The sequence below is a fragment of the Xiphophorus hellerii genome, chromosome 1, assembly GCF_003331165.1.
Source record: "Xiphophorus hellerii strain 12219 chromosome 1, Xiphophorus_hellerii-4.1, whole genome shotgun sequence".
Classification (NCBI taxonomy): Eukaryota; Metazoa; Chordata; class Actinopteri; order Cyprinodontiformes; family Poeciliidae; genus Xiphophorus; species Xiphophorus hellerii.
Window position 1 is genome coordinate 29063877 of NC_045672.1, and position 22312 is coordinate 29086188.

At 42.2% G+C, this 22312-nt stretch overlaps 1 protein-coding gene across 1 annotated transcript in view; it reads left to right on the plus strand.

The window, feature by feature from the left end:
- The window catches only part of atp9a (ATPase phospholipid transporting 9A), a 47691-nt gene that overhangs the window by 20199 nt on the left and 5180 nt on the right, over nucleotides 1-22312 (plus strand). The window contains exons 16-26 of the mRNA XM_032558702.1: nucleotides 851-943; nucleotides 1071-1154; nucleotides 5956-6126; nucleotides 12815-12913; nucleotides 14567-14656; nucleotides 14926-15070; nucleotides 15299-15363; nucleotides 16898-17053; nucleotides 19484-19548; nucleotides 19703-19811; nucleotides 19916-19973. Of these exons, the coding sequence (XP_032414593.1) occupies nucleotides 851-943; nucleotides 1071-1154; nucleotides 5956-6126; nucleotides 12815-12913; nucleotides 14567-14656; nucleotides 14926-15070; nucleotides 15299-15363; nucleotides 16898-17053; nucleotides 19484-19548; nucleotides 19703-19811; nucleotides 19916-19973 (1135 nt within the window). The remainder of the gene's footprint in view (nucleotides 1-850; nucleotides 944-1070; nucleotides 1155-5955; nucleotides 6127-12814; nucleotides 12914-14566; nucleotides 14657-14925; nucleotides 15071-15298; nucleotides 15364-16897; nucleotides 17054-19483; nucleotides 19549-19702; nucleotides 19812-19915; nucleotides 19974-22312) is intronic.

Here is a 22312-nt window from a genome sequence, read left to right on the forward strand (position 1 = left end):
TCCTGTGTCGTTACATATCAACATGACGTGTGTGTGCGTGCGTGCGGGGGTGTGTGTGTGTGTGTGTGCATTAAGGGCCCCTGTACGCTACTGGAACAGACACACATGTTAACATGTAAAAATTAATTTGGCCAAAATATACAGACAAATTGCTAAGAGGAACCTTTATTTTACTTTTATGATTAGAAACAGATTTCTAAATCAAGTTTTCAGAGCCACAGACTGCAGACCCTGTCTGCACTAGACATTACTGTGGCTATGAAAAATGAGAAACTGAAAAATATGTAAATTTGTGAGTGTCTCTTTGCTAGTCCACATCCTAACTATATTTCCAAGGGATTGCTTTCAAAACCTTCTAGTTTTCCCTTTGCCCTCCCCCTAATTTTCAAAGCAGTTGGGACACCCTGCCCTTTAGAAAAATATTGTTACAGGCTAAGGATTCAATTTCTTCTTCTGTCTGCAAATAAAAAACCTAATAAATGACAGGTCTATTGGCTTTTTTATTATTATTTTTGATGTCAAAATAGTAGGTTGTTGGCTGTTGTTTTGAAACTAATTGCTGCTTGACACAGGGCCAGAATATAAAAACAGAATAACAGAAGCGTTTTGTCTGAGAAAATTTTCACCTTTTGTCCTGTGACTCACTCTGGTGACTAACATCATTTTTGTTGGCTGATATCTCACTCAGGAAGCCTGAACGTTTTAAACTTGACTTGATTTCCTGATAAAAGTGAATCCATCACAATTACCAAATACATCCTGCATTTCCAAACAGCACAGACTTCCAGAGCTCACGTTGCTCAGGAAAACGTGTCCTGCAAAAATCAAGTCTTTATCCACTGGTTTTCAGGACGAATCGACAGGAGAGATAACTTTCTACATGAAGGGTGCTGATGTGGTGATGGCAGGCATTGTGCAGTACAACGACTGGCTGGAAGAGGAGGTAAATGTCCTTTTTATTTTTTGAGTATTCATGACAGACATGGTGTTATTTTTGCTAGAAAGTCCTCTTACACTGAGAGAGGCTTTGTAAGTTGCTGAACCCAAATGTTCTCGTCTGCTTTTCCTAGTGTGGAAACATGGCGAGGGAAGGCCTGAGGGTCCTTGTGGTCTCCAAGAAGTCGCTGACGGAGGAACAGTATCAGGATTTTGAGGTAAGCATACACTTATAAGATTAAACCACAGCGAGGCAGAGCCGGGGGTTGGGTCTCAGAGGAACTTTCTGCTGAAAGACGAAGGATTTGTTTGACCCAAGTCGAAGGAAGCCTGCAGAGCTTTAAGTCAGTGCTCCAGAAAACTTAAGTGCTTCAGGCACATCAGCTGACGGACACTACAGATACAGATTGATATTTTGCCCTGACAAGTAAAGCCTCTAAATGTCAGTGTGTGTTATTTGGTAATCAGACTAACCTCTGACCCCTATTGGAGCCGCATCCACTCCGTCCTCCCACACAAGCACACACACACATACACAGGGCTCCTCTCATTGTTTCAGCAGGGCAGGGCCGGGCCTTCTCCCCTGCAGTCCTTAGCCCCAGGCACATTTCTGAAGAGTATAATTGAGTGAGCAGAGCTGGTGGGCAGCAGTGAGTCACCATCTGAGTCACACACAGAGTTTGTGTTCCTCTATGAGTCATGGCCAGATTGTTTTTGCTTTATTTCACTTGCAATTTGCCCTGAAGCTGGAGCGTTAAAGATGGGCGTTGACCGATTGATCATGTCTGCTTCGAGTGTATGGATTTGGTGTGCTGCAGTTTTCACAATTATGCGACGGCAAGTTAAAAAATGTACATTTCTGCTGTAAATATGTTTGCTATTAGCATTAATGAATGGGGGTCAGTTTGCCATCCATCCATCCATCCATCCATCTTCTTCCGCTTATCCGAGGTCGGGTCGCGGGGGTAGCAGCTTCAGAAGGGAGGCCCAGACTTCCCTCTCCCCAGCCACTTCTTCTAGCTCCTCCGGGGGAATCCCGAGGCGTTCCCAGGCCAGCCGAGAGACATAGTCCCTCCAGCGTGTCCTGGGTCTTCCCCGGGGCCTCCTCCCGGTGGGACATGCCCGGAACACCTCACCAGGGAGGCGTCCAGGAGGCATCCTGACCAGATGCCCGAGCCACCTCAACTGGCTCCTCTCGATGTGAAGGAGCAGCGGCTCTACTCTGAGTCCCTCCCGGATGACTGAGCTTCTCACCCTATCTCTAAGGGAGAGTCCAGCCACCCTACGGAGAAAACCCATTTCGGCCGCTTGTATCCGCGATCTCGTTCTTTCGGTCATGACCCAAAGCTCATGACCATAGATGAGGGTGGGAACGTAGATCGACCGGTAAATCGAGAGCTTCGCTTTTTGGCTCAGCTCTCTCTTCACCACGACGGACCGGTACAGCGCCCGCTTGACAGCAGACGCTGCGCCAATCCGCCTGTCGATCTCCCGCTCCCTTCTTCCCCCATTCGTGAACAAGATCCCGAGATACTTAAACTCCTCCACTTGGGGCAGGACACCCCCCCTGACCCGGAGAAGGCACTCTACCCTTTTCCGGCTCAAGACCATGGCCTCGGATTTGGAGGCACTGATCCCCATCCCGGCCGCTTCACACTCGGCTGCGAACCGCTCCAGCGAGAGCTGCAGATCACGATCTGATGAAGCCAGAAGGACCACATCGTCTGCGAAAAGCAGAGATGAGATCCTAAGGCCACCAAATCGGATCCCCTCAACACCTTGGCTGCGCCTAGAAATTCTGTCCATGAAAGTGATGAACAGAATCGGTGACAAACGGCAGCCCTGGCGGAGTCCAACTCTCACCAGAAACGAGCCCGACTTACTGCCGGCAATGCGGACCAGACTCTGACACCGGTCATACAGGGACCTGACAGCCCGTATCAAAGGGCCCGGTACCCCATACTCCCGGAGAACCCCCCACAGGGCTCCCCGAGGGACACGGTCGAACGCCTTCTCCAAGTCCACAAAACACATGTAGACTGGTTGGGCGAACTCCCATGCACCCTCCAGGACCCTGCCGAGGGTGTAGAGCTGGTCCAGCGTTCCACGACCAGGACGAAAACCACACTGCTCTTCCTGAATCCGAGGTTCGACTATCCGACGGATCCTCCTCTCCAGGACCCCTGAATAGACCTTGCCAGGGAGGCTTAAGAGTGTGACCCCTCTATAATTGGAGCACACCCTCCGGTCCCCCTTTTTGAACTGGGGGACCACCACCCCAGTCTGCCAATCCAGGGGAACTGCCCCCGATGTCCATGCGACATTGCAGAGTCGCGTCAACCAACACAACCCTACAACATCCAGAGCCTTAAGGAACTCCGGGCGGATCTCATCCACCCCCGGGGCCTTGCCACCGAGGAGCTTTTTAACCACCTCGGCGACCTCGCCCCCAGAGATTGGAGAGCCCAACCCAGAGTCCCCAGGCTCCGCTTCCTCAGTGGAAGGCATGTTGGTGGGATTGAGGAGGTCTTCGAAGTACTCTGCCCACCGGCCCACAACGTCCCGAGTAGAGGTCAGCAGCACACCATCCCCACTATAAACAGTGTTGGTGCTGCACCGTTTCCCCCCCCTGAGACGCCGGATGGTGGACCAGAATCGCCTCGAAGCCGTACGGAAGTCTTTCTCCATGGCCTCTCCAAACTCCTCCCACGCCCGAGTTTTTGCCTCAGCAACCGCCCGAGCCGCATGCCGCTTCGCCCGCCGGTACCCATCAGCTGCTTCCGGAGTCCCACAGGCCAAAAAGGCCCGATAGGACTCCTTCTTCAGCCTGACGGCATCCCTCACCGAAGGTGTCCATCAGCGGGTTCGAGGGTTGCCGCCGCGACAGGCACCGACAACCTTGCGGCCACAGCTCCGATCGGCCGCCTCGACAATGGAGGCACGGAACACGGTCCACTCAGACTCCATGTCCCCCACCTCCCCCGGGACGTGTTCGAAGTTTTGCCGGAGATGGGAGTTAAAGCTCCGTCTCACAGGGGATTCCGCCAGACGTTCCCAGCAGACCCTCACAACACGTTTGGGCCTGCCAGGTCTGACCGGCTTCCTCCCCCACCACCGGGGCCAACTCACCACCAGGTAGTGGTCAGTGGACAGCTCCGCACCTCTCTTCACCCGAGTGTCCAAGACATACGGCCGCAGATCCGATGAAACGATGACAAAGTCGATCATCGAACTGCGGCCTAGGGTGTCCTGGTGCCAAGTGCACATATGGACACCCTTATGCTTGAACATGGTGTTCGTTATGGACAATCCATGGCGAGCACAGAAGTCCAGCAACAGAACACCGCTCGAGTTCAGGTCGGGCGGGCCGTTCCTCCCAACCACGCCCCTCCAGGTCTCACTGTCATTGCCCACGTGAGCGTTGAAGTCCCCCAGCAGAACAAGGGAGTCCCCAGGAGGAGCACTCTCCAGTGCCCCCTCTAAGGACTCCAAAAAGGGTGGGTAATCTGAACTGTCGTTCGGCCCGTAAGCACAAACGACAGTCAGAACCCGTCCCCCCACCCGTAGGCGGAGGGATGCCACCCTCTCGTTCACCGGGGTAAACCCCAACGTACAGGCGCCGAGATGGGGAGCAACAAGTATGCCCACTCCTGCCCGACGCCTCTCACCTTGGGCAACTCCAGAGTGGAAGTATGTCCAGCCCCTCTCAAGGAGACTGGTACCAGAGCCGTGCGTCGAGGTGAGACCGACTATTTCTAGCCGGAACCTCTCGACCTCATGCACTAGCTCCGGCTCCTTCCCCACCAGAGAGTCAGTTTGCACACACACATAATAGTGGGGTTCCTGTTCTGTCTGGAAAAGTTTGACATTTTATTAAAGGATTCTCTAAATCTGGATCAGATTCATGTATGGAATTAATTCCCTACTACATTTAAATGGTAGACAGCCTGTACTTGTAAAGCATTTTATCAAGTCAGAGGACTCCAAAGCACTTTGCACTACATTCAGTCAACCATCTATCACTTTGTTGTTCCATCCATCCATGGATTTGTCTATTCCTTTCTTCATTCATCATCCATTTGTCTGTTTATCATCCATCACTTTATCTGTCCATCCATTCCTTTGTCTGTCCATCTACTCATCCGTCCATCCTATGTCCATCTATCCAGCCTTCCCTTTGTCTGTCTGTCGCTCCATTCAAGCCATCTATCCATTCATCAAATTTTTTTGTCCATCCGTCTATCTGTCCATCCATCCATCCATCATCTTTTTGTTCAATCGTTCGGCCGTCTATTTGTCCACCCATCCAACCATGCGTCCTTTTCCTTCCCTTTGTATATCTGGCATGTTTGCTCTTACAGAAACAGGAGCATTACTCTTCTTTTTAATTCTCTCTCAAACATCAAATACAGGTTTGTTCTTTTTTTTCCTGCTGGTCTGTGATGCTGATAGCATCAAAGCTTATCGACATCTCCTGACTTTTCCTGTTTCTCCGCCTCATTGGCAAAACTAAAGAGGGTCCCAGTGGCTCCTCTCCAAACACACTTACAATGATAGTAGTGTTTTTAACTTATAGTAACAGCTACTGTTTTGTTTCTCAGCCAAGGTTGTTGAGGTGGTTCCCTGCAAGGGAGGGAGGTGGCAAAGTGTGGGTATGTGTGTGTCTGAAACTTTGCTGTGCAAAGTTGTTTGTCAGTGTGGGAAAATCAAAATAGCTCAATCTTCAAAGTATAATTTTTTTGTATAGACTAAGTAAAGACATCAATTATCTTGCATTCTCTACATATGTATAATGTCAAAACACCTGACTAAGTTATCTGTCGTCATGGTGATAGTTTATTTTTCTCTTCATTCTTTTGAACCCTTTTTGTTGCAGACTAACATTTCCTCTTCCTTTTCTTTGTCTTTAACAATATTATGCTCTTCTCACTGCTTGCAATGAATCACACTTTTTTTTTTTTGTTTGTGTTTTTAGATCCACCCACTTGTGATAGCTCCATTGTTTGTGCTTCTCCCCAGGCGCGGTACGTCCAGGCCAAACTCAGTGTTCATGACCGCTCCCTGAAAGTAGCCACGGTGATCGAGAGCCTGGAGATGGAGATGGAGTTGTTGTGTCTGACCGGGGTGGAGGACCAGCTCCAGGCCGACGTCAGACCCACCCTGGAGATCCTCCGCAACGCAGGCATCAGGGTGTGTGGGGCTTTTCAGCTTACAGTGGTATTAAAGCATCGCCATGAAAAGTAGAGAAGCAGACATTTGATTTGCATTTTAACTGGTTGCCTCCATAAATTTTCAGTGAGTTGAATTATATTGTTTTTACCATTAGTTTTAATTATTTCAATGAATTCAAAGCAAATGTATTTTTGAAACACAGCAAGAAGACAATTCGCAGTGCTTTACACGATGAAAATAAAAATATTAATGACATAATAAAGGAACGCAAAGTCGTACTACAGACTAAAATTAAAATCCTTTCAACTAATATTATAAATGGAACAAAAGCAGCTCTAAACAAAGGGAGTTTTTTCCTTGAGAAACTCAGGGTTTCAGCAGTTTTGCAGTTTTATAGAAGTTTGTTCCAGAATAGATTAGAGGAGTATAAAAACTGAATGTTGCTTATCCAGGTTTAATTCTGATTTTAAATATTACGCTAGCATCTAAATTACAAGTTCAGCATACTTGAACTGGATTATCTAAATAGTTCTTTGTCATATGAATAAAGCATAATTAATGCTTATTTTCTTATCAGTCACTTTAAGATTTTGCAATCTTTTTGTAATTAAAATTTTTTAATTTTTTTTCACTGATTTGTGGGGTTATTTTAGAAATATTTGCAAGGAATTTTGCAATCTTTTTTCTTCTTTAAACCCCTTCCAAATTCTACATAGAGAGGAAAAAAGATGAAAAGAATAAAAAGACTGATTGGACACAAAAGCATTTTTGTCCTTTAGATAATATCAGTCACAGATTATAAATTTGACATCAAGTAAGGCAGAGGCAGCAGTATAATAGAAGTAAGAAATACCGCTACCTGCAGATGGGAGTTAACAGTCACTTTGTTAAGAAGCAATAATATTTTTCTGTAACATTTAAATTCTAGAATGTGTATGTGATCCTTTTGTTTGTGAAATGTTTGTTACCTTTTGGGTGTGTCCTTGTAGCGGCCATCTTGGAACCTACCAAAGAGGAGGCCCGCCTCAAACCCAGCTCTTTTATAGAAAGGCCCATGTTTGCCGGACTTTGATTGGCTGGGCAGTTAATTGAGAAGGTGGGGACAACAGTATATAAGAGGACTGTTGGCTGAGCCAAAAGGGGGGGAAGAAAGCTTGAGAAGATGTCATTTTGTCTTGTCTGTGAGCCATGCTGTGCTAAAGGAGGCCTAATAAACCACCTTTGTTTATGCTACAGCCAACTTTGAGGAGTTTTTTCTTCCACACCACACCTCTCAGTGTAACAGTGGTGTCAGAAGTGGGATGGTTTACGCCTGTGAATGAAGGAAGACGACAGGCTAAATGAGAGGAGTAGGACGTGGAAGAACTCGTGGGACAAAGAAAAGCCCCTTTCTGAGATGGAAGAAGGACAAAGCGGAGGACCAGCAGAGCCGGATTCATTACCTGAAGGAGCCATGGCTGGTGAAGACATTTTTGAACCGGTTGTGCGGCCTAAGCAGACTACAGTTGGTGCTGTGAGTAAAGAACATTCTGAATCTGACATCTTTGATGAAATAAGAGAATTTATGCGACGTTCTAAACGTACAGAAGCAATACTGTTTGATCAGATTAAACAGTTGCGCAGTAACATGCCAAAACTGCGAAGTGATGTTTATGCTGAACATGAGCTGTCTATCGAGACTGGCATTTCTACAGAAGCAGCTTTCCCAAAGCGAGAGACTAGGACACTGTCTCAGCTGTCTGCAACAGAGGAAGTCCAAGGAGCCTCTGATTACCAAGCTGAACCTCATTCTCCATCTCAGCCCCAGCGGCATATAGCACAAGGAGCTCCAGCACAAAGAGTGGAACCAACCCGTGGAGGTGATCCGAGAATACCTGACTTTAAGGAGGGTGAGGATCCTGAAAGTTTTTTCATACGTTTTGAACGCATTGCTAAAACATGGGGATGGCAACCAGCTGATTGGGCTGCTAGAGTGGTCACATTATTGACTGGAAAAGCCCTTGAGGCATATGCTGGAATGGATGAGGACCAGTCTGACTCTTATGACGCTATTAAAGCTGCTGTGTTGTCTAAGTTTAATGTAACAGAAGAGACCTACAGATTCCGGTTTCGAAGCATCAGTGTTCCAGTGGGAGAGAGTGTACGTGAAACCTATGGTCGGATAAAGGGACTCTACAGGCGATGGATGCGGCCTGACAGTCGGAGTAAAGAAGAGATTGGGGAAACAATCATTTTGGAGCAGTATCTTCGTGTGCTTCAACCAGACGTCCGCACATGGGTGAAGGAGAACAATCCAAAGACTGGAGAAGAAGCGGCAGACCTGGCTGAACGTTACCTGGCTGCTCACAGAGAACCTTTTAAGTCAAGAGAGACTGAGAGACCAAGGTCTATGGAGGTAAAACCTCCAGGTGCAACTAATGCTGACAATTTGGACAAGAGGGGTGGTAAGAAGTATACACAGTCTGGACTAAAGTATGGTCTCATTTGTTACTATTGTCAGCAGCCTGGTCACAAAGCTTCTTTATGTCCATTAAGAAAAAGTAAGTCAGTAGAGTTATGTGTGGTACCTTCCAAAGAACATAATTATGAACTTTCTGATGACGTGATTCCACATAAACATGTAGTTGATGTGGTGATAAATGGCAAAGCTGTAAAAGCTCTTGCAGACACAGGTAGCTCACAAACTCTGGTGAAATCATCTTTGTTGAGTAATGTACTGCCTAACTTTAACAAACCGGTAAACATTACTTGTGTTCATGGATGTCAGAAAGAGTATCCAACTGCTGATGTCACTATTAATGTTAAAGGACATGTTTTTATGTTGACTGTTGGAGTTTTGAATCAGTTAGCATATGATGTTATCCTAGGAGAAGATTTACCAATCCTAGACAGTTTGGTTCAAGAAAACTCGGTGGCTTATTCCTGTGCTGTCACCACACGTTCCATGAAAAAGGGTTTAGAACCTCTGCCAGATGTAGATGATGATCTGTATGAAGTAGGAAATAAAATCAGGAAATCAAAACGACAGCGTAGACAGGAGAAAAATAGGAACAAAAGCAGGTCAAAACACCCTGAACCTGCATTGCCATTAACTCCATGTATTGATTTCCAGTGGAAAATTCCTAATAACTTTAAAGAGAGACAAGAAAACGATCCATCTTTGAAACCTCTCTTTAATAAAGCACATAAAGATGGTGGAAAAGAGAGTGCTGCTGAGTTTAAAAGTTTAGCAGGAGAGCCTTTCATTATAAGGGATAAACTTTTGTATCTAGCAGACATTGATGAACCCAGACTTGTTGTGCCAAAAGAATACCGTTCAGTAATTCTGCATTTGGGTCACACTATACCATGGTCAGGGCACTTAGGACAGGCAAAAACTTATAATCGTGTTGCCCAACGTTTTTATTGGCCAGGATTATATAAAGATGTAGTTGAATACTGCAAAACATGTCATGACTGTCAGTTGGTGGCCCCTACTAAAGTTTCAGACCGTGCCCAGTTGCAGACATTACCTATAATGAGTGTTCCTTACGAGAGAATCGCCATGGATATCATAGGTCCTTTACCTAAGAGCAGTAATGGCTATAAATATGCATTAGTCATCTGTGATTATGCAACCAGATATCCAGATGTTTATCCATTACGTTCTCTGCAGGTTAAACACATTGTTCGGTGTTTAGTGGACCTTTTCTCCAGAGTTGGTATCCCAAAGGAGATTCTGACAGATCAGGGTACCAATTTCATGTCACAAGTGATGAAAACTCTTTATGATCAACTGGGTGTAAAAGGTATTCGTACTACTCCATACCATCCAGAAACTGATGGTTTGGTAGAACGATTTAATGGTACATTAAAGCAAATGTTGAGAAAGTTTATTGATGATGCTGGCAAAAACTGGGATAAATGGTTGCCTTTCCTTTTGTTTGCTTACAGAGAAGTACCACAAGCCTCAACTGGTTTTTCTCCTTTTGAGTTGCTTTATGGAAGACAGGTTAGAGGCCCTTTGGATATGCTGAAGGAGAACTGGGTGGCTGGAGTGGCATCAGGGTCCAGTGAAGCGGCTTCACCAACAAACATCATCTCCTACATACTTCAGATGAGAGACAACCTGGAAAAGTACAGAGAACAAGTTAAAGATCATATGGAGAAGGCTCAACATAAGCAAAAGGTATGGTACGACAGACGTGCCCGTGAAAGAGAGCTGAAGACGGGCCAGAAAGTCTTAGTACTCTTGCCCAGTGGGCCAAGTAAGTTGCTTGCTAAATGGCAAGGACCCTACACTGTGGTTAGAAGAGCAGGACCAGTGACTTATGAAATTATCTGTCCAGAAAAACAAAAGTCAAAGCAACTGCTTCATGTAAATCTATTAAAGGAGTATCATGAAAGAAATGTTCCAGAAATGGATGTGAAGCAGATCCTGATGGTACAAGATGTTCAGCCAGAAGATAGTGCTGTGTTGAAAGATGGGGAAGCTGAAATGAGTCCATGCAGAGAATTGACCAAATCTGAAAAGGCTCCTAAGCATCTGACTCCTGATCAGTGGCAACAGCTGGGTGAGATTAAACAGTCTTTTCCATCCCTGTTTGCAGATGTACCTGGGCGGACTGAAATTATAACACACAAAATAACTTTGAAAGATACAACACCTGTTCGTCTTAAGCCTTACCGGATTCCAGAAAGAATGATGGATCCACTGAAAAAAGAGGTCCAGATGATGCTGGAAATGGGAGTTATAGAGCCATCAAGAAGTGAGTGGTCAAATCCCATTGTGTTGGTTCCTAAAAAAGACTCAAATCAACTACGTTTTTGTTCTGACTTAAGAAAGTTAAACAGCATTTCCTGTTTTGATTCTTATCCCATGCCACGCATTGACGAGCTACTGGAAAGACTGGGGAAAGCCAAATACATCACAACATTAGATTTATGTAAGGGTTACTGGCAAGTGCCTTTAGATCCATCCTGTAAGGAATACACAGCCTTTCAGATTCCAGGAATGGGTTTATTTCATTACACGGTTCTACCATTTGGTCTTCATGGAGCACCAGCTACCTTTCAAAGGTTGATGGACATTATTCTTAGTGACTGTTCCACGTTTGCTGCCGCCTACCTGGATGATGTTGTGATCTACAGTGAAACTTGGGAGAATCATCTACAACATCTAAAGGTGGTAATGGCAAGGATCCAGAATGCTGGTCTCACTCTGAATGTGAACAAGTGTGCATGGGCACAAGAAGAAGTAAAATATCTGGGCTACCTTGTTGGCCATGGACAGATAAAGCCACAACTTGAAAAAATAAGAGCCATTCAAACAATTCCCAGACCTCAAACAAAGAAGCAAGTGAGATCATTTTTGGGCTTAGTTGGGTGGTATAGAAGATTTATACCCCATTTTTCAACTTTGGCAGCCCCTCTGACTGAGTTGACAAAAAAGTCTACTTCTAAAATTATGTGGAAGGAGGACTGTGAACATGCATTTCAATCTTTAAAGAAACTGATTTGTCAAGCTCCTGTTTTACAGAGTCCTAACTTTTCCAAGCCGTTTATTGTTCAAGTGGACGCTTCAAATGTTGGTCTTGGAGCAGTGCTAGCTCAGGGAGAAGCTGGTGAAGAGAAACCTGTCCTTTTCTTAAGTAAAAAGCTTTTTGACCGGGAGAAAAAGTACTCCACAGTAGAAAAGGAAGGACTTGCAATAAAGTGGGCTTTGGACTCTTTAAAATATTATCTCCTAGGAAGGGAGTTTACTCTGCAAACTGATCACAGACCTCTGAAGTGGATGCATTCCAAGCAGCATCAGAATGCCCGTATATTACGTTGGTGCCTCGCCCTTCAGCCATACCAGTTCACCATACAGCATTGTCCAGGTAAGAAAAATCTTATTGCTGACTACCTTTCTCGTTTACCTGAGTTTTGTAAACCAGAGGGGGAAGAAGTGAGTAAATGTTAAGAAGCAATAATATTTTTCTGTAACATTTAAATTCTAGAATGTGTATGTGATCCTTTTGTTTGTGAAATGTTTGTTACCTTTTGGGTGTGTCCTTGTAGCGGCCATCTTGGAACCTACCAAAGAGGAGGCCCGCCTCAAACCCAGCTCTTTTATAGAAAGGCCCATGTTTGCCGGACTTTGATTGGCTGGGCAGTTAATTGAGAAGGTGGGGACAACAGTATATAAGAGGACTGTTGGCTGAGCCAAAAGGGGGGGAAGAAAGCTTGAGAAGATGTCATTTTGTCTTGTCTGTGAGCCATGCTGTGCTAAAGGAGGCCTAATAAACCACCTTTGTTTATGCTACAGCCAACTTTGAGGAGTTTTTTCTTCCACACCACACCTCTCAGTGTAACACACTTAAAGCCAAGATTTTTTACAGATTTTGCGGCAAATTTGCGATAAACGCACAATTATGCATTAGCATGAAAAAATGTGAGCATCTATTTATTTGTGCATGAACTTCTGCAATCAGGGAATGGCGAAAAACTGGAGGAACTGACTTCAATTTCAGTAGTCGGATTTTTTGAAACACACTTAACTTAGATAACAAAAAATTCTGACTTTGTCACTTTTTGCTGTAGCTATAATGAATTTAAGCTATATAATATATATATTTTGATCCTATTCTGTAGTTTGTATTTATCTAATCGTATCAGTGATTATTATGTGATCTGTTCAACCATCAGGTTTCCTCAGATGTGGTTTCTTCTGGTTTCTAATCAGGTTTGGATGCTGACAGGAGACAAGTTGGAAACTGCCACATGCACCGCTAAGAATGCCCACTTGATCACCCGCAACCAGGACATCCACATCTTCAGACAAGTAAGTGCATGACAAGGACGCAGCCTTAAGTGCATATGCAGCAACATTGCGATGCGGTTCCTGTCAGGACAGCTTTGACAGCTTCTTTAAACGCTCGTCATCCAATCATTGTCCACTCCCTCTGACCAACACAGTTTAGCTAGTGGTCAAAGAGCCCCATGCAGCACTGCATGGAGCTAGAGCCAGCATCCACAGCTGAATAAATCACCTCCCACCAGTGAAAGCATCCAAAAACCACTGTCACAGAGAACAAACAGGCCTTCCCTCAAGCAGAAAGGAGAAACCAGCTGGACCACTCCCAGAGGGAACATGCAAAGGGTTCACTTCCTAATTTGTTTTGCAGATTTCAGGCTCTCGGGCAGCTTTGATAGACCCCCTTTCTGCCTTCCCCTCTGGAGCAGTGCCAGAGTAGAAGGAGCGCCTGCCATGTGGGAAGGTTACAGCTTGCGTACAACTGTGGTTACTGGAAGAGAATAACAATGGCTGGCACAAGTTGAAAACCTCAGTCCCAGTGGATGGGGGAGTGCTGACTGGGCCTGCAACACATGCATCTGGATTGGCTTCCTGGTGGCCACCAATGGCCCAATCTGGATTGACGTATGAATAGTCAGCAGTTGAAGGATGTTCATGCCAGAGCAGGGCTCCTGCTGACAGATTAATGCCATGCCTTGTTTCTGCTGCACTTTTGGAGTTTATATTCAAAGTTGGTTTAGGAATTTATCATATAGCATACTTTCTCTTCCCAATTTTTTTACTTACTTTTAAAAGCAGAAGTCAAATGTTGCACACATTAAATGGCAAACCTTTGTTTTCAGGCCCTGGTATGTTGTCTCTCATTAATATATTCTAGACATACATCCCACTTCTGGACATGGATCGCTTCTAAGCTTATAAATTATGAAATTGTATCTATAACTTATACATATGTGCCTTAATAATGTACTTTTCACTTCAAAAACAATGTCGTGCCATGCATTTTTGTGCAGTTTCTAGAGCAAATATCTTGGTATTCTTGAAATAAGACAAAACTAACATACAAGTAACTTTTCAGCAAGATACACAAACTTGTTTTAAGTCAATAATTCCTTAATATTGATTTTAAAAAGTACTAGTTTCACCTACAAATGATTTCATGGAACGTGGAACCAGTACCTATCCACCAATAATAAGGAATTATCTACTTAAAACAAGTTACTGTATCTCCTGAAAAGTTATTTTTAAGTTAGCTAGGTCACATTTCAAGTGTACTAAGATATTTGCACTAGGAACTAGAGAAAAAATGCTTGGTAAGATTGAAGTAGACAGACTGTGTGGTAGAAGTAGATCTGTTATGATGGCTTGTTTCAGCTGGCATTCCTGCTCACGACAAGGGATTCTGCTATGTTTAACATTTTGATACTTTTTGATATATTATTTTTTTATGTTGCATCTATCAGGTTTTGTTGCAGAATTTCTAAGTCAGTTATTAAGTTTTTCCGGCATTTCCATACACTGCAGGTGCTGCCGTTCTTCTGCCTGATAAACACCGAGCAGACAAAGGCTCACAGATTGCCATCTCTGTTAGGTTTCCTCTTTTGCGCATTGTCTGTGCGTTGTGTGTGTGAGGACATATACATATGCGTTAATTTATAAATGTGGTTGGCCTTGCCACAGGTGACGACAAGAGGGGAAGCCCACCTGGAGCTCAACGCTTTCAGGAGAAAACATGACTGCGCTCTGGTGATATCGGGGGACTCGCTCGAAGTAAGCTGGCTCTCGCCTGTCTAATTCACATCCCACTGTCTTATCTGCCTTTATGAAACTGTGACATGTTTTCAGTGTGATACGTGATAATATCACATCCACTGAAGCCTTTCTGGATGTGGCCTCCGTGGTTATAGACACTTTCTAAACCGCAGCTGGAGTTTAACTGTAACTTGGGTAAAGGCATCCGAGAGCCACAGCCCAGATCAGTTAAATGTGGTGGCTTGAGGTGCTCACCTGTCCGCTTTTTTTTTTTCTTCCTTTGGCAGGTTTGTCTGAAATATTACGAGTATGAGTTCATGGAGCTTGCGTGTCAGTGTCCCGCTGTGGTTTGCTGCCGATGCACCCCTACTCAGAAGGCGCAGATAGTCCGGCTGCTGCAAGAGCGAACAGGCAAACTCACCTGTGCAGTGGGTGAGTAATAACGATCCCATCCAGTCTATCTCTGTCAACCTCAAGACCTCAAATGTCTCAACCACAAACTGCTCACATCACTTCTAACAATTGCAAAACCGCATTTGTGGAGTTTTTTTGCATTTATTTTATTTCTGCCATCTTGTAATCCAGCTAAATTGAGATTAAGGGCATGTCTTGGTTGGTTCTGGTGAGTGATGTGAATCCATGACTTTTGTTCGCTCCCAGGGGACGGAGGAAATGATGTCAGCATGATCCAGGAAGCCGACTGTGGCGTGGGAGTGGAGGGAAAAGTAAGACTCTGTCCATCTCGTCGCCTCGCATCGACGTGACGCACCGACAGATATCGCGCTTCCTGTAAAGATATCTCCCACATCCAGAGAGTTGAGGCCGAACTTACACACAGATTATTCCCTTTATGAGGATCTATTGTCCAAGAAGAGGAAGTGAAGATGACAGGAAGGTTTTAGTGTTATGGGGAGTCTCTCGGCAGCCTCTTCCAGAGTTTTCGTTGATCGTGACCCTGCATCCGCTATGGATGGAAACTCTAAGCAGAACTTGTGTTCAAAAATTAATTGCAATGATCATTAAGGAATAATCATTGCAAAATCAAACAGCATCCTTACAAAATGACAGAAGCACATGCTGCTTTTAACAAAGCATCAGGTTTTAGTGTTTACAGATATTAGAATTAGATGTTGTGATATTCAAGGCGTTTTTTATTTATTTTAATCCTGATGATTGTGTTTCCTAACTTCTGCTGTGACTATATTGAAGTTCAGTTATATTGGCTGTGTTACAGATTAGTTTTATGGCCCAAACCAGAATTTTTTGCTTGCTGATGGTTGGGTTGGGGTTAGGCTTTTGTGGTGTGTTTAATAAGCCTGCAGCTCATACAGCACAGAGAAAATCAAACGAGAATGAATGATGTAAAGTTTGATTAAAGAAGCAGAATATAACTTTTATAAAAAATTATTTTTTACATATTTGTTAAAACTGTGTCCATGTTGTGACAGTGCAATATGAAATGGATAGCCTGTGAAAAGATCAAACTACTCCATCTCGTCCCTGGTCTATTATTACTGTCTGAAGAAATGTACCGCTCCTACCAAAAATAGCCAATCAAAGCCAGGAGGAGGGTCTTAATGCTGTCATTCAACCTTGTGCATTGGTGCCCCTGCTAACTAGCCTAGCATTCATGAGAGTCTCTGCTATCAGGAAGATGCAGTGCAGCAGAGAGCAAGGCAGCACACAAAGGGTGATTGACTGCGCCAAGACCCTCCTACTGGCTCTGATTGTTTTTTTTCTAGTTAGAAACAACCAGATTATCTGTGGTTAGGTTAAGGATCCAAATACTATGTATACTGTCATGACATAGACAGTTTGAACAAATATGAAAAAGAAAAATGTTTTTTCTGAAAGTTACATATTGCAGCTTACTTGTTATAGTCTAAATGGAAGAGTATAATAGATCAATAGAAGAAAGTAAGTAGGGTACAGAAGTTAATGATACTGTAACAAGCATAACGTACTGCATCCCAGGTGATTTGGAATTGACTCACCCTGCGGTTACAACAAGCAACAAGGTCGAGCGGGAAGACATTAAACAAAAGCCAAAAATGAGAGAAGTTACACTGCTTACTCAAATTATGGTCTGAAAATGACACCAGTAAAGTTGTAACTAAATTATATCAGGTTTACTTCAGGCTCGGGCCTGTAATTAAAGTTAATTGGTCGGTTCAGAATTGGCTCAGACACCGTGTCTATCAGGCTGGATTTTTTAGGCCCGATCTAAACTCTGGGTTTAACTCTTCGTGTTCTCTGCAGGAAGGAAAGCAAGCCTCTCTGGCCGCCGACTTCTCTGTGACTCAGTTCAAACATTTGGGTCGACTCCTCATGGTCCACGGTCGGAACAGCTACAAGCGATCCGCTGCCCTCAGCCAGTTTGTCATCCACAGAAGCTTGTGCATCAGCACCATGCAGGTAGCGCTGAAACATTGAAACATTTTCGTTCTTTTTCTGAGGATTCTAGAAAACATTTTAACCTCTGAATACAATGGGTTGGAAAAAATTATGCAATCCCTTGAATTTTTTTACTTTAGAACCACAAATTTCACTCTAATTTATTTTTTGGGATTTGATTTATTGTGGTTAACGAACAGAAGTGCTTATTTGTGAAATGGAAATAATAAAGTACAGGTTTCTTCTGGTCTCCATTTTAAAAACAGCCACTTACCACTCCATAAAGTCATAATGGGTCCCATTTACAGTTTTACAGACCATGTAGTGGGTACATTAACATGTGAAGGAAGCTGCTCCAGCCAAATGGGACCAAACTGAACTGTTTACCCTACATGTGAAACAATACACTGCAAAAACACAAAATCTTACAGAGTATTTTTGGTTTAGTTTCTAGTGCAAATATCTTAATACACTTGAAATAACTCAGAACTAACTTTTCAGCAAGATATAGGAGCTTGTTTTAAGTTAACAATTCCTTAATATAGGTTAAGAAAAACAAAACTTCTAGTTTCACTGGCAGATTATTTCACATATACAAGTGGAAGTAGTACTATTTTTTTAACCAATATTAAGAAATGATTGACTTAGAACAAGCTCCTATAACTTGCTGAGAAGTTACTTAAAAGTTAGTTTTGTCTTATTTCAAGTGTGCTAAGATATTTGCACTAGAAAGTGGACCAAAAGTACTTGGTAAGATTTTGTGCTTTTGTAGTGGGAGAAAACATTGTGTTTCATTTTGGACTTTTTCATCCACATGGTCAAACTTATTATTGGCAGAGAGGGGACTGATTTTCTCAGCAGGTACAGGAAAGCTGATGAAATTCTTAGGAAGATGGATAGAGCTTACTATGGTGCAATTTATTTATTTCTTTACATTTTTAAACAGGAAAAGATGAAAAAAAACAGATCTCAATTTGCAGAACATGGAAAAAACACAAAGATATCCAACATCACATCATATAAATATACACTGCAGACATACAGACACAACAATTTACAAAATAGTAAACACTTAACAGTGATTGCAAAGGAAGATGTTTAACAGACGAGTATTCCTAAAAAGTGCCAGTAGACTGCCATGCAGAAAAATTATTTGTGGAGTAACAGTTTTTACAGGCTGATATAGTGGTGGGCATTTATTGTATCATTTTCTTTTCACAATACAATTTTGGTTTATTGTTGTCACAATAAATTCCAATTAATGCATAAAAAACCCTAAAATTGTATTTTTGGGACTGTTAGTTTTACTATTTTCTCCACTGTTCAATAAAAGTGTATAAATAAATATAAATACATTTGAAAATATGATTAAATGTGTACTTTTCAGTGATACAAATCACACTATTTTATGTGACTGGTGTCCTAAACGGGTTATGATTGTTATGCAATGCAGAAACAGCCATACATACCTTTAAAAAAGTAATATATAAATAGTTCTTAAAGTTATTTTTATCATTATCACAGTAGTATCACAAAATATCGTGATAAAACCGTAAGTCCATATCACCCACACCGAGCTGGTAATGGCAAGTGTTTGTTTTGTAACCGACCTAGTTGAGCAAGTGACCATTTCCAATGCTGGAAGTAAACCTGGTTTGGAGGCAGCAGAAGAATACAAATGCATACCAGACTTTTTAGATTTCTGTTTGTAAATATAAAAAACAAAGTATGATTTTTCTTCTGATTCAAAATTGCCTGCTTGGCCTTGACACATATAATCTCAATAGAAGACAATAAAGTTTGTGGTTGTTCAGATGGAGCGTCGGCCTTTGCAAGACGTGTAAATAGAAATCTTGTCTGTCCAAAAATAAATCTGCATACCTACAGACAGACAGGCAAATGTCTCTGGGCTTGTCATGGGAAGGTGGGGTGGATGATGACTCAGAGGACGCAGGCAGTAGTGCCCTTCTGAGACAGCATTCCCATGTCCCAGTCCAAACTCAGCCCCCAATCTGGAGGGACATCCCATGACTCACTGGACCATGCACTTTATGGCTTTTAGGAGGCTTTTCTCCACCTCCCTCAGATTAAAAATGACCACAGATGGAAGCTGAATGTTTGGTTGGCAGCTCGGTACTGGAATCATTCATCTCCCAAGTTTAACTGAGAGGCTTGAATCGGTTAGTGTTTATTAGTTCCCTGCAGCTGTGGTGGGGTGAGGTATAAAATGTATACACCTGCTTCTGAATGCTCATTGCTCCCATCTGATTTAGTTTTTACAAAGCTGTCTAAATGTTATGAAACACATTTCTTTTCATTTGTATGTTAAAAATAACTCAGGAAATTTTCTCACATTCCTGTTCCCAACTCACTGCCGTTTAGCAAACATTAAGTAAAATAAAAAGGAATACAACTGAGTATTTGTTTTCTGCTTTTTCTCTGTTTCTGCAGGCTGTTTTCTCCTCTGTTTTCTACTTTGCTTCAGTCCCGCTGTACCAGGGATTTCTGATTATTGGGTGAGACACAAGCTCTCGGAGTACTGATGACTTATTAACAGAATATTTGACTGACTTTGTTCCCAGGAATTTCCTCTTTTTTAAACCCAAAAGGAAATTGGAGAAGAGGAAAAAGTGAAATTATGATACATGTTTCGTAAATCTTCTGTTGCAGTTACTCCACCATCTACACCATGTTCCCCGTCTTTTCCCTGGTTTTGGATAAGGATGTTAAGTCAGAGGTTGCCATGCTTTACCCAGAGTTGTATAAAGATCTGTTGAAGGTATTGATGAATAACACTTCAAGTGTTGCTATGCAACTTCGTATTGTTGGTGACACAGAAACAAAAGAGAAATACGCTTTTTCTTCTTTTTTTTACTTCCACAGGGCCGACCGCTGTCTTTCAAGACTTTTCTAATTTGGGTCCTTATAAGTATATATCAAGGTAAGATTTAATAGTTTGATGGCTTGATTTTCTATGAAAATCCTCAATGAAGTTTTTTACATTTTGTCACACTACTACTAGCAATGCACTGATCCACTTTTTTTATTTAATTTACGATACAATAAAGATATCTGAAGTTTAGGATGGACTGATACGATATGGTACTGATATTGATATCGGATTGGTGCATCTCAAATTACAACTACAAGATCCATTGTCTTTTGTAGTGCATCTCTACCAGTGTTGCACATCAATATTTAAGCGTTGCTACTGATTCTTGATTTGATTTCAGTCTGTACTTTGACTGGACCATTCTAACACATGAATACGTGCTTTGAGTTTGACTCATGGTTTAGCGGAGGCTGGCTCTGTCTTGGTAGGTTTGCTCAAATGTGGAAAGAGTATAAAAATAATGTACTCGAGTAAAAGTACAGTTCCTTTGACAAGCATTTTACTTAAATACAAGGAAAGTTACTCAAAGAAAGGTAAGAAATACCTCATTAAAGTAAAATTTACTTAGTCACCTTTTTTTTCTTTATGCTAACCAATCCAAATGAGTAATGATTTTTTTTTTTTTTTGTATTTTTATTCATTAACTGATATGATTTCAGATGTAACTGAGTGAAATACTTCAATCAAACTGAAGTAAAAATTCAGGTTTTATAAACAACTTGAAGAAAAGGCAAAGTACAGACAAGTTGTACTTAACTACAGTAACGTGGGTAAATGTAACTAGTTACTTTCCACCACTGGGTTCCCTGTAGAGATCTCCAATATATGAAATGAGAATTTTGCCACAATAAAAGTGACGATGTGATTAAAATATCCTTGCAGTCTTTGTGGTAACATATCTGTCACTGCCAACACAGACACCAATATTGGTCCAGCAATGAAACTTACCCATTAATAAACTTAAGTACATCAGTGTGTATAATTGTAGCACAAATTAATACACAAGCATGTTTTCAAAAGGAAATGATGTTTATCCATTCCCTAATGGAACCAACAGTGAAAAAGCAATAGTTGAACAACAAAGGTAATAATCCGAATCAAACTGTCAGTATTGGGGGTTTTATTACAATAATTTTATTTTCTCAGTGACAATAAACAAAGCAATAAATGCTCCTCCCTAGTTTGCGGTTGTGCCCTACTCTCATAGACGGCTCAAACAGAGCTGAGTGAGATGTTCAGAGTAGAGTTTTGTTTTAGAATTTAACGTCGCTTTAAACTTTTCTACAACTTTCTCTGTTCTTGGGGTTTCTTTCTCACTGGGCAAGAGACATCTATTTCTGGTGCATGTTTCGGCAATGAGACAATCCGAAAAACTTAACATGATTGAAACATGGGACTACAGACTGAAATAAAATAAGGATATTTTAGTAAATATTAATATTAATATTTGCAAGCAGTGACTCTTTGTTTCAAACATTTGGTTATTGATAACATCTGGTTATCAATTTTTAACCAAATTGCTTTGGAGTCATTGTGGAAAGTCCAATGATATGATACAGTTTTTTGCTGTTTTTAATTAGTAATTTAATTTAATTTACATAAAAGACTAACACTAAAAGTACCAATAATATATTTTTTTCTCTTTTTTGTGATTTTCTTGAAAACAGATTTTTTCTTTACATCTTCCACTACTATCAACTTATCGTAGAAAAAACCGAATCAGTTTTTTGGGTTTTTTTTTTTATACAATAGGTCAGGTAACATTTGTGACTAAAAACAAGTTCTATTTAGCTGGACTAAGGCCAAAAATGGCTCTTTGGAGAGTAAAAGTACACACTTTGACTCCATAAGGTGACTTCTCAATAAAGTTGTTTGCTGTGAATTTATTTAGGGCTATCAGAGTAAACAGGGATGAACACATTGGCATGCAGCAGTTTTCAGGTTTTAAATTTTATGAAATGAAAGCCGTATATAATATCCCTTTTTCTGTAGTTTTGTTACTCTAACAGAATCTTGATGAGAATAATTTTAATTTATGATATAAATGTGGAAGGTTTCTTGGAGTATGTGCCTGTATATTTATGCAGTTGGTTTTTGGTGTTTTAAAAACATCAGATAGTAGAAAATGTTGAAGTTCAGGTAGGCTGAGGATGTTCCTACCAGACGGCTGCATCGCTCTACCTTAATCACACATCACTCTTTAACAGCCCACACACTTTGAAAGCAGAGGGAAGTTTCCGACACGCACCGTTGGCCATGAAAAGCTGTTTACCGTCGCATAATGAGCTACACCCTGAAACTTTTTATCCATTTCTAACAAAACAGGAGTTTCCCTTTTTAGCAGTGGGCTTATCTTGTTTGCAAATCATTGCTGCGTGTGTTGCTTT